Genomic DNA, 14,229 nt, shown 5'->3' on the forward strand with positions numbered 1-14,229 from the left:
AAACAGGACTTCCTATATATAAATCTTTACCTCCGGACCATTCCGGAACTCCTCGTGATGTCCGGGATCTCATCCGGGACTCCGAACAACATTCGGTAACCACATACAAGCTTCCTTTATAACCCTAGCGTCATCGAACCTTAAGTGTGTAGACCCTACGGGTTCGGGAGACATGCAGACATGACCGAGACGTTCTCCGGTCAATAACCAACAGCGGGATCTGGATACCCATGTTGGCTCCCACATGTTCCACGATGATCTCATCGGATGAACCACGATGTCAAGGACTTAATCAATCCCGTATTCAATTCCCTTTGTCTATCGGTATGTTACTTGCCCGAGATTCGATCGTCGGTATACCGATACCTTGTTCAATCTCGTTACCGGCAAGTCACTTTACTCGTTCCGTAACACATCATCCCATGATCAACTCCTTGGTCACATTGTGCATATGATGATGTCCTACCGAGTGGGCCCAGAGATACCTCTCCGTTTACACGGAGTGACAAATCCCAGTCTTGATCCGCATAAAACAATAGATACTTTCGGAGATACCTGTAGTGCACCTTTATAGTCATCCAGTTACGTTGTGACGTTTGATACACCCAAAGCACTCCTACGGTATCCAGGAGTTACACGATCTCATGGTCAAAGGAAGAGATACTTGACATTGGCAAAGCTCTAGCAAACGAACTACACGATCTTTGTGCTAGTCTTAGGATTGGGTCTTGTCCATCACATCATTCTCCTAATGATGTGATCCCGTTATCAACGACATCCAATGTCCATAGCCAGGAAACCATGACTATCTGTTGATCACAACGAGCTAGTCAACTAGAGGCTCACTAGGGACATATTGTGGTCTATGTATTCACACGTGTATTACGATTTCCGGATAATACAGTTATAGCATGAATAAAAGACAATTATCATGAACAAGGAAATATAATAATAATACTTTTATTATTGCCTCTAGGGCATATTTCCAACACAGAGATACCTCTCCGACAATCGGAGTGACAAATCCTAATCTCGAAATACGCCAACCCAACAAGTACCTTCGGAGACACCTGTAGAGCACCTTTATAATCACCCAGTTACGTTGTGACGTTTGGTAGCACACAAAGTGTTCCTTCGGTAAACGGGAGTTGCATAATCTCATAGTCACATGAACATGTATAAGTCATGAAGAAAGCAGTAGCAACATACTAAACGATCAAGTGCTAAGCTAACGGAATGGGTCAAGTCAATCACATCATTTTCCTAATGATGTGATCCCGTTAATCAAATGACAACTCTTTTGTCCATGGCTAGGAAACATAACCATCTTTGATAAACGAGCTAGTCAAGTAGAGGCATACTAGTGACACTTAGTTTGTCTATGTATTCACACATGTATCATGTTTCCGGTTAATACAATTCTAGCATGAATAATAAACATTTATCATGAAATAAGGAAATAAATAATAACTTTATTATTGCCTCTAGGGCATATTTCCTTCAAGGAGGTGCTTCGATTGAATAAAATGGGTAAAGGGATGAACTTCACCCGGTGATGCTCGTTTGTCGGGGTTCTTCTCAGTCTGGGAGACCCACCAGTGCACATCACATCGCCATTGTTGCACCACGGGCAGTGGATGAGAGGAAGAGGAACCTGCTTCTAGATGTTGGGTGCGAGTGACTGGGAGGAGGAGGAGGAGGTGGGTGCGAGTGACTGGGAGGAGGAGGAGGAGGAGGAGGAGGAGGAGGAGGAGGAGGCACACATGTCGCCGGATCTACTAGGTCGCCGTAGTTTAGATCGGGATGGAGCAAAAAAAGGGAGGAACGGAATGAGCTGTGAGGAAGAGGAACAGTGTGAGGCAGATGGAAATATCAATGACCACAACGTCCATAAATGAGAACAGTGGGTGGGATAGCTTCTTCCTCCATGGTGGGACCATAGCTCGTACGGAAGTACATGCATATACGAGAAATTTTGTTTCAGCTGCTTCAGGGATACACACCTTTAATACATCGCATTTAACACAAGTGATCCGAATCTATATGCGGTGCAACGGTGGTGATGTGGGTGGGTGGAGCACCTAGTGCTCCTGTGTAATTTCCGTTTTCCTAGCCCCTTTACCTTTGGCTTTGGTGGTAATTATGTCATAAATGCCACCGCAGACCCTACCTATCTCTCCCTTTGCGCCCCTCCTTCTGAAAGATGGCGTTTTCACCAGCTTATAGTCATGTCCATAGCTAAATCTATTGAAATTAAAGCCCAAACAAACATGGCCCATATGCACTTCAAGGTGCAACGGGACACACAACACAACATGCTTCGTAAGTTGCTTCATTCTTCTAACCTATTACCCTGTCCTGGTTTATTAGTCCCCCTTGTATTTCGGGTTATATTTTGACCATGATTTTAACTAATAAAATATAAGTACATGGCAAAAATAATATCGCCAGAAACTATTTTCAAATACGAATGCAACGAAATACATTTTTGTGACATGCATTAACATTTTGTTAGTTAAATCTATGATTAAAATTTGGCGCAAAATTCAATGGGGACCAATAAACCAGGACGAAGGTAGTACAATGGAAGCAGGGTGATTCTCCGTAGACCATTATAACTCCTTGAAGACGAGGGCAGAGGTTTGGTGGATGCCATCACCATGCTCTGTATGCACATGCCATATCATCCCACAAACAGCGCACCAATCTGGTAAACGCTCGTATTTGACTGTAAATCTGCCTCTTACTATTTCTCAAGGGCTCTCCAACATCTAACAACACTATGTCAGTAGAAGGCATTTAGTAGTAACAAACTCACCAACCTTTGTAGTCAGAGATGTCACCATTGAGTCATCGTCATCGGGTAGATGATGTATCTGAATCCAAATTTTAAACACGTTCAATTCAAACAATGATGTCTCAGAGAAGCCATCATACAGAGCTAAAAGAACCGGATTCCCTCAGAAGGTCAAAGTCCCTCCTTCCATCACCTTATCCCAATCACCAAGGCACATGAGCTGCGCCCAAACAACTTGCTACCCAGCGATCTGAATTTGACATCCTTTGACAGACCCCACGTTGTTCTCATTTTCTTGAAGAACCAGTATTCACTAAAACCATTCTCCATATGCAACCGAACAATCGCTAACCAGCGGGTTGCCTCCGCTAGCGACTATTCTTCCTTCTCAAACACAACATCATCAAGATCTTCCTCTCTAATCCCAAGTTTCTTCATCATCCCTTTCAAGTCATCCTTGCTCTTGGCACCTGATCCAGATGCACTAGGCGCTATGTTGAAAACCCCTGGACTACGTTACAGATTATGGGAGTTACCCCTACCGCTTGTCCCTCCCCACTAGCGATCCACCAAGGGGCCCAAATCGCTGTTTTGACCCTTTGTGCTAACTTTAACACAAAATGAACATTCCTGGAAACTTTAGCACAATCTGAGTTTTTTTTAAATGCCAAAGTGCCTACCTGGCGTTGCTGGTCACTACGAAACACCATAGTTCATGGCGTTTCATCTTTGTGCAACGCCATAGGGGTTGGCGTTTCTCCCCTGTAGTGGTGGCTGATGCTAGCTCAAGGGCAGAACCGCCAAAGTCACCTGTGTTGCATAGTGTAGCAGAAACACCATGATATTGTGCATTTTTAGAAAGGGTCAAATCATGCTAAAGTTTCCAGCGGGGTTCATTTTGTGCTAAAGTTACTAAGAAGGTTAAAACAGTGATTTTGTCCGCACCAAGGCCGGGAAGCAGCTTAGGGCTGCCCCTTAATCAGCCCGAGCAGAGATAGCCTGTGGGGAAGATTGATTGGAGGGAGTCAAGGACTCAACACCGTGGTGGCGCGAGGATCAAAACTCTACCAGGAGGGAAAAGGTTGGCTCTTTATTATTATTTGATGTTAATACAGGTTAGTGAATTCATTTTCAATATATATTTTCAGAATCAGTTACTAATTGCAACCTAGGTGTTGTGACTCTTTATTATGTATTGATTGTACTCCCTTTGTCCCATAATATAAGACGTTTTTTGACATTAGTGTAATGTTAAAAAACGTCCTATATTATGGAACGGGGGGAGTAGTTTCTAATGAGAAGAGAGCAATTTTGGGAAGGAAAATGTTCCAACAGTGGACATTATATATATAAGGACTTGCAAACTATGCATAGACCTACATCAAACTATTCACCAAACAAAAACTGTCACTCAATCAACCTCTTTGCTGCACTCCATATTTTATTTCTTTAACAAAATGAGCACCAAAAAATTAAAACGGGCTCTCCTATGGGCGCAGCGTGCCGGCACGCTTTTCAGCGCTAGTTCTTCTCAAAACTGCAGCGGAATACGCAACAAAATAGGCTTCGTACGTTGCTTCATTCTTCTCAGCTACAACGGAAGCAGGGGTTATTCACCGTGGATCATTATAAGATCCTTATTACTCCCAAGCATCATCGTCCAACACCTCTTGATCGCGTCTCCTCTTCATGGAACAGGGCAGGCCGAAATGCCCCAGATCTCCTTGGCGTACTGGTCGATGGTGCGGTCGCTGCTGAATTTGCCGCTTCCAGCCGTGTTCAAGATAGACATCTTGATCCATTTCTTCTTGTCCCTGTCATGAAAACATGAGTTAAACATTCAGCAAATCCCTGACATGATATTTAGTTCTAGAATTAAAACTATCGACCCAATAGAAAGGAATATCGTGTTTGTATCCTTACTTGTAGGCTTCATCAACCCGGGCCTGTGCATCAATGTAGCTTGGGAAGTCATAGCCAACAAGGAAGTAATCGCCACGCCCAAATCCAGTGTTGCCTTCAAGGGAATCCAAGAGAGGAGTGTAGTCGTAAGTGCCGAAAGCACCACTCCTGATAAACTGCTTGGCTTCTTCAAAGCGTGGGTCTGGCTTGAACTGCTCATAGTGTAACAAAGAAGTCAATAGCTCATCTGATAGTGAGAATAACGCGCAATCCACTGGGAAAATATCTTACCAAGCCATTTTCCCTTTCCTTCCTCAGACCAGCAATCTGATCTGCTTTGGCACCGAAAAGGAAGAAGTTGTCTTGCCCTACTTCTTCTCTGATTTCAACATTGGCTCCATCGAGAGTTCCAATGATAACACAGCCATTCAGAGAGAACTTCATGTTACTTGTTCCACTTGCTTCCATGCCTGCAGTACTGATGTGCTGTGACAGTTCACTGCCAGGGATGAGCACTTCAGCCACTGATACGTTGTAGTTTGGAATGAACACCACCTGGAGGAACAAGAACCTCATATTAAATCATAAAACACAATCGAATTTTCATTTAATATTTCATTAATGTTCATTCCACAAGAATTATATACATATATATTTGGATTGGATGGCAATTGCCAAAGAAGATGTGGATGCTGTACAATCGATACCTTCAGATATTTGTTGACGTCAGCATCGTTGTTCACCACAGCACCAACATCATTTACCAGTTTCACTATTCTTTTAGCATTGGTGTATGTTGCAAATGCTTTCCCTCCTATCATGACAGTGCGTGGTGTGACCTTCTGCCTCTCTTCTGCTTTCATTTCCTAACATGATACAAGCCTATTTCAGGACGACTGAATATTTTCCATCTAAAGGACACATAGGAAAGCTATAAGAATAGGAGTAATTCCAGAAAGAAACCAAACCTTTAACTTCTTGTATCTGTACACAGCTCCCAAAATGTTCAACAGCTGTCTCTTGTATTCGTGGATGCGTTTAATTTGAATATCGAAAAGGCTATTTGGGTCAATTGTAACACCAGTCACATCCAATACATGCTTGGCTAGGCGCTTTTTGCTGGCCAGCTTGGCTGCTGCCCACTCAGCATGTAGTTTTTCATCATCTGCGAACTGTTAAAAAATTCAGTTATACTGTGATAGTGTGATGGGCAATAACAAAAAAGAGATGGAAGATTAGAAGCATGCACACATACTTTCCGAAGACCGGTGAGAAGATCAAGGTTGCTTGTCCACTGATCTGTTTTTAGCCATTTCGTGACTATTTCACTCAGCTCAGGGTTGCAAAAACGGAGCCATCTGCGGGGTGTAATTCCATTAGTTTTGTTCTGGAATTTGTTAGGCCAAATAGAGAGATAATCTGCAAACAGCTCTTGTTTCAAGATGTTGCTGTGCAACTCGGCCACTCCATTCACCTGTCAGAAGAATTTAGTAAACTTCATTATGGTGCACCTTATATGATAAAGGAAAGCAAATCGATGCTGGAGTAGCACAAAAAAGTTCAGAACAGAGAGCTCCAGAACTAATTGAAACGCCCATGAATTACATTTTAATAAAAAATCTTAGCAAGTACAATAATGGGAATCCAAGCACCGTTTATCAGAGAATGAGTAGGATATACTCCTAGTAAACTGCAAAATACATAAATAAAGTAATCATGGTCCAGTAGGAGGATATTCACTATGCCTTTATTATCTTAAAAAGAAAGACAATGTAAAATAGTCCAGTAAGAGTATAGAGACAAAACTACTGTGTAACGGGCTGTAGAACATGAAAAATGAAATAACAGGATGTAGAACATGGCAATGAAATAAGAATACCGTATGTCCAGCCACAACACACAAATTCGCCATCCGCACTACTGGCTTCTCGGGATTGTTATCTAAAACCCTCATCGATTCGATCTTTCCCTCCATATCCTTCCGGGTGGAGATTACCATTTCTCTAAACTGCAAGCAAATGGCACAAGTTTGTTATCTTGTGCCATAACTGTTGTGTACCAAAAGAGTAAATGCGGCTTGACAGTTACCCGCTTGTCAATTTCCTCAATGATTTCCATGTGACGTGGAAGCAATTTCCTCATTACAGCCTGTGACCATTTCTCGAGAGCTTCAGGAAGAACTGTGTGATTGGTGTAAGCAACCGTCCTGGACCATGAGACAGATTTGTAAATAAGTATGTAAAGGTAATAATGCAAATTTAATATTGGTGAAAATCTCACTTATTTGTGACTGCCCAGGCTTCGTCCCAACCAAGTCCCTCCACGTCCATAAGCAACCTCATTAGCTCGGGGATGGCAAGAGTTGGGTGAGTGTCATTCATTTGAACAGCAACTTTGGAAGGGAACTCACTCCACTTCCCTGAAACTCTGTCAGCTTTTCTTTCTTTAAATCTGAAAATAATATCCTGGAAAAAATCATAGTCAGTTATGCTTGTCAATATTTATCGTGGAGGACCGATAATTCAAATGTAATGGGACTGAAAAGTCTGGTCATGATAATAATAATAGTGATACAAGTTTTCTTAAACAAAACTTGATCTTGCATTTTTCTCATGCTAGGTGGTGGAAATTTGATGCAGCGCGCAACAATACAAGGAGGCTGTAAGAATACTGTTGCAAGTATCTCTTAACATCATTTCTCAAATAAACATAAAAGCACAAGCTGGACATCAGTGCAGCTTCCTATCATAGTAACCATTATAATTACCTGAAGTGATGCGCTGCAAAGGAAATACTGCTGCTTTAATCTCAGAAGCTTTCCTTCTTCTGTAGCATCACCAGGATAGAGAACAGCACATATCTACAGGATATAAAATATATTTTTAATCAAGCGCTAATTGCCTAATTCATAAATGACGAAATCAGAGCAAAAAGATACAATAGTTACTTCTGGTTTAGATATAGGCATTGATAACAGATAACAGATAGAAAGCACACATAATTTTCAACTTATTATCTAATATGGATTAACACCTCACTTATCAGTCAGAGCTAAAAATCATATTAAAACCACAATAGATAACCTTTTAGCGTTATTTTTTATCGAGTTGTTTGATGAGATGGTTAGTGCGTGGAAAGCTATAGAAAAACATGGTTATCACATAGGGCAGGTTATATTGGACGTGTTTCCTTTAAATAAAAGATTAAATTACTGGTTTTAGTATGTGATGCCATCGATCAGGAGCAGTATTCACAAAGTGGAAGGCTCTCTCATTTAGTCTCGGCTAATGTATCCCATACAAGTAATTGAGTGAATCAGTTTAGGACTTGCATATCACCTGCTGTGCCCTCGAGTGAAGTTGAGCAGCTGACTCATACTGGCCATCATTGAACTGAAATAAGTTGAAATCCTCAGCAGTAGCTGTTGCATCCCAAAGGCGAAGACTGATTGCATTTTTTGTCTTGTACCCAGGAATTGGCACATCATAGGCTAAAGCATTCAGAACTTCTCCTCCGGCCCATTTCCGCCTATCACGCGATAAAGCAAACAAATGTATCAATTAGAGGAACACAAAAAGGCCTTGGCATAAACACCAATAAAATGAATAAATTACGAGTCTGTGATAATGGATCCAGTCTAATGTACAAGAGCTCTGATTAAAGCATCACCAAATCTAGTTTTTTTATCCAGTCTGATGTACAACAACTCTCCTTAAAGCATGCCAAATGTAGTTTCATGCAATCATGCATGAACATTCATTCATACACGCTCAACCAAATTTTTTGGACAAAAAAATATATTCAAAGCATCTGATCAAACAAGCATGGAGTACAGAAGATCCTAGATATGTAAATTAAAACACGGAAAAGAAATGCAGTTAAAGAAGCATCATACTATCGTTTTGAATTATAAAAATCTCCATCTGAAGCTATTAATCAATATTTTATCACAATAGCACTTGTCCAGGTGTCCATCTATCGCTTACTTTCCATCTGGCGAAATCTCGACATGGCCGAAAAATCTGATTGGGTATACGACGTCATGCCTGACAATCTCCCATGGGCTAAACTTCTGAAAAATATTAAACAGCAAAGCTATTATCGAGATCTATATATAAAAAAAGGTTTATGAAGAATGTTATGAGCATATAGAAATGGTACATCAAGCCAGTCTTCAGCGATTTCTTCTTGGCCCTCCTTGGCAATGCGCTGCTTGAACAGGCCATATCGGTAACGAAGGCCATAGCCCCAAGAAGGCAAGTTCAGTGTTGCCATTGAATCCAAAAAGCAAGATGCAAGCCTGCCCAAGCCACCATTTCCCAGAGCCGCATCTCTCTCCTGAATTCAAAAAAAAAATCACACCATCAATTACTGGTGAAAAGAGGCTCCAGATGTTTCAGTCAAAAGCTTTATTCGCTGACCTGCCCAGCAATGGCCTCGAGCTCGTAGCCGAACTTCTTCAGGGCGTCAGCGTAGGCGCCGGTGATGGCGAGGTTGCCGACGGCGTTGGTGAGCGCGCGGCCCTGCAGGTACTCCATGGACAGGTAGTAGGTCTGCTTGGGATCCGTCTTGTGGAAATGCAGGTACGTGTCGTTCCATCTCTGCAGAAACAAAAGCACAGATCAACATTCAGCACCGCGGCAGCGACGGCGGACGCGAGCGGGCGGCGCGAGAAAGCGAGAAAGCAAAGCAGCACCTGGAGGAGGTGGTCGCGGACGCTCTCGGCGGTGGCGTAGAAGGCCTGCTCGGGGCCGAATGCGAGCGGCGAGAAGTGGGGGCTGTACTGCGCGTGGTAGGAGATGTTGCCGGCGATGGCGGAGGGATCCTCCGACGCCGGGCTGGCCGCCGGCTTCACCTTGTCCGCGGCGCTCATCGTGGGGTGGGAGATGGCGGTGTGTGTGGGGGAGGTGGTGAGTTCGGGGCGGGCACCGAATGGGGACGGTAAGAACTCTGTGAGCCGGGGGCTCCTTTTGTAATGGGGGTGGGGAGAGCAACGGATCCGAAAATTTTGGGCGACAGAGAGAATTCTGGGGAAGCTCAAGAGAGTTTTTTCTTCAGTTTAGAGTAAGTGGTAGAGGACCAAAAGCAGGAGAAAATGAAGGGCGCGTCGGTTGTTTTCTGGGCACCCCTTTGATAGTTTCTTTGGCTCCTTGTTTTACGAGATTGTTTTCCTTTTTGTTGTGAAAAATAGTGGGTTTTATTTGAGTGGGGCGTTTTGGTGACCCGGTTCCATGGAGCCCGAAAATAAAATAAAATTCAAACTTTTCAGTTTAAAAAACCTGAAAAATATATGCAAGTATACAAGGATGAAATATATACGTGCATAAAAATTCAGGATGAAATACCTTGAAATGTGACCTGTAAAAAAACAAATTCATGGACTTTGAGGATGAATAGTATCATGTGTTGAAAAACCCCTTGCACAACCCTCATTTCAACGTATTTCATCCTCAAAATTTACACACATGTACATTATGCCTCCATGTATAACTGTGTTTTTTTAGAATTTTTTAAAATGTTAAAATATGCATTTTATGAATTTTGCAAATGGAGGCCTCTATGGAGCTCTTCCTTCAAAAGCAATTTTCGGTTTCGGTTTTATTCCTCAATAATAGATGTCATGCAAGTTCTTATTATAAGCACGTATGACTATATACGTATTACATGCCTACATTATATTGATGAATTGTAGCTATTGTGTATCGCTCTAGGTTGTGAATGTTATATGATGAACGTCATCTAACACAAATGTCCATCACTGATCCAATGCCTATGCTTTGTTCATATTGATCTTTGCTAAGTTACTACTATTGTTGTTGTTGTTACAATCACTACAAAGTTGTTACTGTTACTATCACTGTTACTATTGCTACAATTACCACTGTTACCACTGCTATCAAACCATCATACTACTATGCTACTAACACTTCGCTGCACATATATGCTGCATAAAATAAAATTCAAACTTTTCGGTTTAAACTTCTTCGCTGCACATATTTAGTTCTTCAGACCTGCTACCAGTCTTCCCCTCCAGAGGCCACCCCGGTGTATTGCACCATCATTTACTAGGTTTAGGCCACCGTGGAGGTGTAATACATACGTCATGTTGTGTTCTTGTTATCTGATGTATGATCTTTTATAGGATGATGAACTATATCTCTTTGCCTCTAAGTACTAGGTGTTCTATCTATGATCTAGCTAATCTTCTATCATTCAAGGTTTCCATGCCTATAGATGGCCTCAGTCCTCTGATACGTCTCCAACATATCTATAATTTTTTATTGTTCCATGATATTATAATATCAATTTTGAATGTTTTATATACACTTATAAGCAATTTTATATATCATTTTTTGGGACTAACCTATTAACTTAGTGCCCAGTGCCAGTTGTTGTTTTTTTGCTTGGTTTTGGTTTTTCAGAATATCAGTACCAAACGAAGTCCAAATGCCATAAAACTTTTTGGAGATTTTTTTCTAGACATAAGAGACACTGGAAGCTTTGGGAGGGGGCAAGAAGATGGAGCAGTGGCCCACGAGGCACCAGGGCATGCCCAGGGGGTAGGGTGCATCCTGGTGGCTTGCGGGGCCCACGTAGCTCCGTTTGACCTAACTCCGCCTCTATAAATTCTCTAAAATCAAGAAACCAACAGAGGAGTCCACGAAATAATTTTTCCGTCGTCGCAAGTTCCTATTCTCGAGAGATCCCATCTAGAGGCCTTTTCCGGTACTCTATCAAAGGGGGATTCGAGCACGGAGGGGCTCTACATCATCCTTGTTGCCCTTTTGATGATGCATTAGTAGTTTACCACAAACCTACCACTACAAAAAAATACACTTCCGTGATGATACATGTTTGTTACAGTAGGTCACATTTTCTGTCATGCATGTACATCCATGACGATTTTATGACAGAATCAAGATAGTCATACCTGTGCTGTCGTAGAAGTGTTTCATGACATTACCAAAATTATCTTCACGGAAGTGTCCACTTCCATGACGATAAATGGCGCGTCATGGAAGTGTTATCGTCAAGGGTAACCGACACGTGGCATCCACCGTAACAGGTCGCCGTTAAGCTACCGGGTCCGGTTTTGGATCCGATAACCCGTTAACATCCCGGACCAATAGGGATTTCCCACGTGTAAAATTCTCATTGGCCGGAGGAAACACGTGTTGGCTCACCGTTAGGATAGATGCCATCCACTCATTGGACAGGAGGCGCCTATGATACATCGACACGTGGCACGACCCAATAGAGGCCCATTTCGGTGAAAAAGCCGACCCGTTTGACTTGGTCAAAAGGTAACGGGCCGGCCCACGGAAAGCCTGTTAACGACCTGTTCGTATATAGCCCATTTACGACCCGCTAACTCACGACCCGTTACGGCCTATTGGAATTCAGCCCAGTAGCTTCATCTAGGCTGTCCAATTTGATTCCAGCCAGTTGTAACTTTCGGCCCATGTATGGCCCATGATGTCTTTCGGCCCATATGAGGCCCTTTGTAACTCTGGGCCCATTAAAGGCCCGAGATGAAACTGGCCCATAATGAATAGTGTATCGCTTTATACCCATTAACGACCCATTATTCCGTCAGCCGTTTCCAGCCCGTGTTAACTTTCGACCTTCTAAGGGCCCATTTATTCTTGAGCTCGTTTCTAGAATTCAGTTAGTTACGGTCCAAATTCAGCCAGTGGTTACATTCGACCCGTTTGTGGCCCGTTAACCCATTGGGCTGTTTTAATAGCGTTATCAAATACAGCCTATTAACGGCCCGTTATGGCCATGAATAGTACGGCCCATGTTTGGCGAAATGTTTATACGCCCCGTAGAAGGCCCATGGATCCTACGGCCCGTAGAAGGCCAATGGATCCTACCGCCCGTAGAAGGCCCATGGATCAGACGGCCCGTAGAAAGTCCATGGATCCTATGGCCCATAGAAGGCCCATGGATCCTACGACCCGTAGAAGGCCCATGGATCCTACGGCCCGCAGGAGGCCCATGGTTACAACAGTCCGTGTGTTGCCATGGTTATTGTGTCCTAGTTACCAAAAATAGATTATTGTGGCCACTAGAAAAACGCGGAAAAAGAATTGCAGTGACTACAAGCAAACAACTAAACAAGACAATAAGGAAATAAATAAGCAAGCAACTAATGCTAGCCTATTACAACTATTAAACATATTACATCCACTGGGCATCAAAGTTCACCACCAGTGCAAATATAGGGAACAAAGCAGCATATTACATACACTGGCCGTCAAAATTGGCCACCAGTGCAAATAAACGCGGCAGCAAAACAAGTCCATAAGTGAAACAACTTCAGAAGAGCTCAAGAAACGTTATCCTGGGTATCCACCATGCTGGCAATAAGCTTAGCAAGCTTATTAGCTTTGTCCTGTTTGGCACTAAAATCCTCCAACGGTTGCTGTTGCACCAGAAAGTATGCATCTGAATGCTCCAGGGACTTCCGCAGTCCTTCCGCTTCTTGTCGCAGCACAGTTGATCGATGTCTTTCAGCTTGTAGCTGAGACTCAAGAAACTGAACTGATTCAGACAGTGAGTTTAAATAGCTTGTGCAAGCGGTAGTGGCCAGTATCTTGAACAGTAAACCAAGACAGGACTTTGGGGTTGTCTCACTGTCTTCAAGATAGTTTTCCTTAGCTGTTTTATCAGCTTTGTTGGAGACCAACAAGGATGTCTCACTATCCTGAACCTTATCTGTATTACTTCCTTTATCATTGCTTAATAAGGCACTCTTCCCCAATATTCTGCAGCATTCTAAAAGAAGAAACAAGCAAACACATAACAGGTTTAGCATGTACTAGTATATGAAACTCATTTCGGTGAACCAGTTCATTAGTAAGGTGGACAAGATTAAACTACCAAGTCTTCTATTGCCAAGTAGTACATTATAAAAGCGTCAAATAAACATATGTCTTTGTCATATGGTCACTACATTGTCTTGCCAAATCAAAATAGAGACACGGTTCAAATCATATCAGTTCAAGAGAAAGCATCACTGAAAGAATGCAAAGCGTGGGAAACTACACGACACAACAAGATTTCAGATGGGTACCACGGGTCTACATGTACAACAACACTATTGGCTGCAGACTAAGGTGTAGCCTAGTGGTGGGAAGGGGCTGATGCCTTCCCACCCACCCAGGTTCAAGGCATGGTACATGCAATTTGGGTTTGTTGCACCAATTATACTGTAGGGGGTTCCCTTACAGTCTTTCTGTCAAAAAAACAACAACAACACTATTGGCTCTATTGTGATGCTAGTGATGTGCATGATATGAGAAGTCAACTGTATACACAATTGAAATTGAAATCAACAGTGCCATTTATAAGAACAAACATGTTAAAGAAACATGCGTAAACATACCTGTTGTGCCATTGGAGTTTCAATTGGATCGTTCAATTTAAAAATAAGTTTGTATGAGTAAATACAGTGATACAAGAGCAAAGCTGTATGCACGATAGCAATGGAATCTTAAATGAGAACAATTGCTCTTCAGGTTTAA

The 14,229-nt window shown here is 42.5% G+C and overlaps 1 protein-coding gene across 1 annotated transcript; it reads right to left on the reverse strand.

Annotated features, from left to right (window-relative positions):
* Positions 1-4,193: 4,193 nt before the first annotated feature.
* On the reverse strand, positions 4,194-9,587 carry LOC119277620 (alpha-glucan phosphorylase, H isozyme-like). Its single transcript, XM_037558903.1, has 15 exons — positions 9,396-9,587; positions 9,121-9,300; positions 8,861-9,037; positions 8,686-8,771; positions 8,038-8,227; positions 7,467-7,559; positions 6,980-7,164; positions 6,788-6,905; positions 6,579-6,707; positions 5,955-6,173; positions 5,668-5,871; positions 5,407-5,565; positions 4,991-5,254; positions 4,721-4,911; positions 4,194-4,611 (listed from the first exon to the last, which is right to left on the reverse strand). The coding sequence occupies exons 1-15, from the start codon at positions 9,570-9,572 to the stop codon at positions 4,485-4,487; spliced, it is 2,499 nt and encodes an 832-aa protein (XP_037414800.1). The 5' UTR covers positions 9,573-9,587; the 3' UTR covers positions 4,194-4,484.
* Positions 9,588-14,229: the final 4,642 nt, after the last annotated feature.

This window comes from Triticum dicoccoides, chromosome 3B (genome assembly GCF_002162155.2).
Source record: "Triticum dicoccoides isolate Atlit2015 ecotype Zavitan chromosome 3B, WEW_v2.0, whole genome shotgun sequence".
Taxonomy (NCBI): Eukaryota; Viridiplantae; Streptophyta; class Magnoliopsida; order Poales; family Poaceae; genus Triticum; species Triticum dicoccoides.

Bases quoted from the DNA above. Each gene is read 5' to 3' on its own strand.
- LOC119277620 (XM_037558903.1), bottom strand. From the start codon at position 9,572: ATGAGCGCCGCGGACAAGGTGAAGCCGGCGGCCAGCCCGGCGTCGGAG. The intron at 6,906-6,979 runs GTGAGATTTTCA...CTCATGGTCCAG, and splicing joins GCCTGGGCAGTCACAAATAA to GACGGTTGCTTACACCAATC. The intron at 6,174-6,578 runs GTATTCTTATTT...TTCTTCTGACAG, and splicing joins GTGTTGTGGCTGGACATACG to GTGAATGGAGTGGCCGAGTT.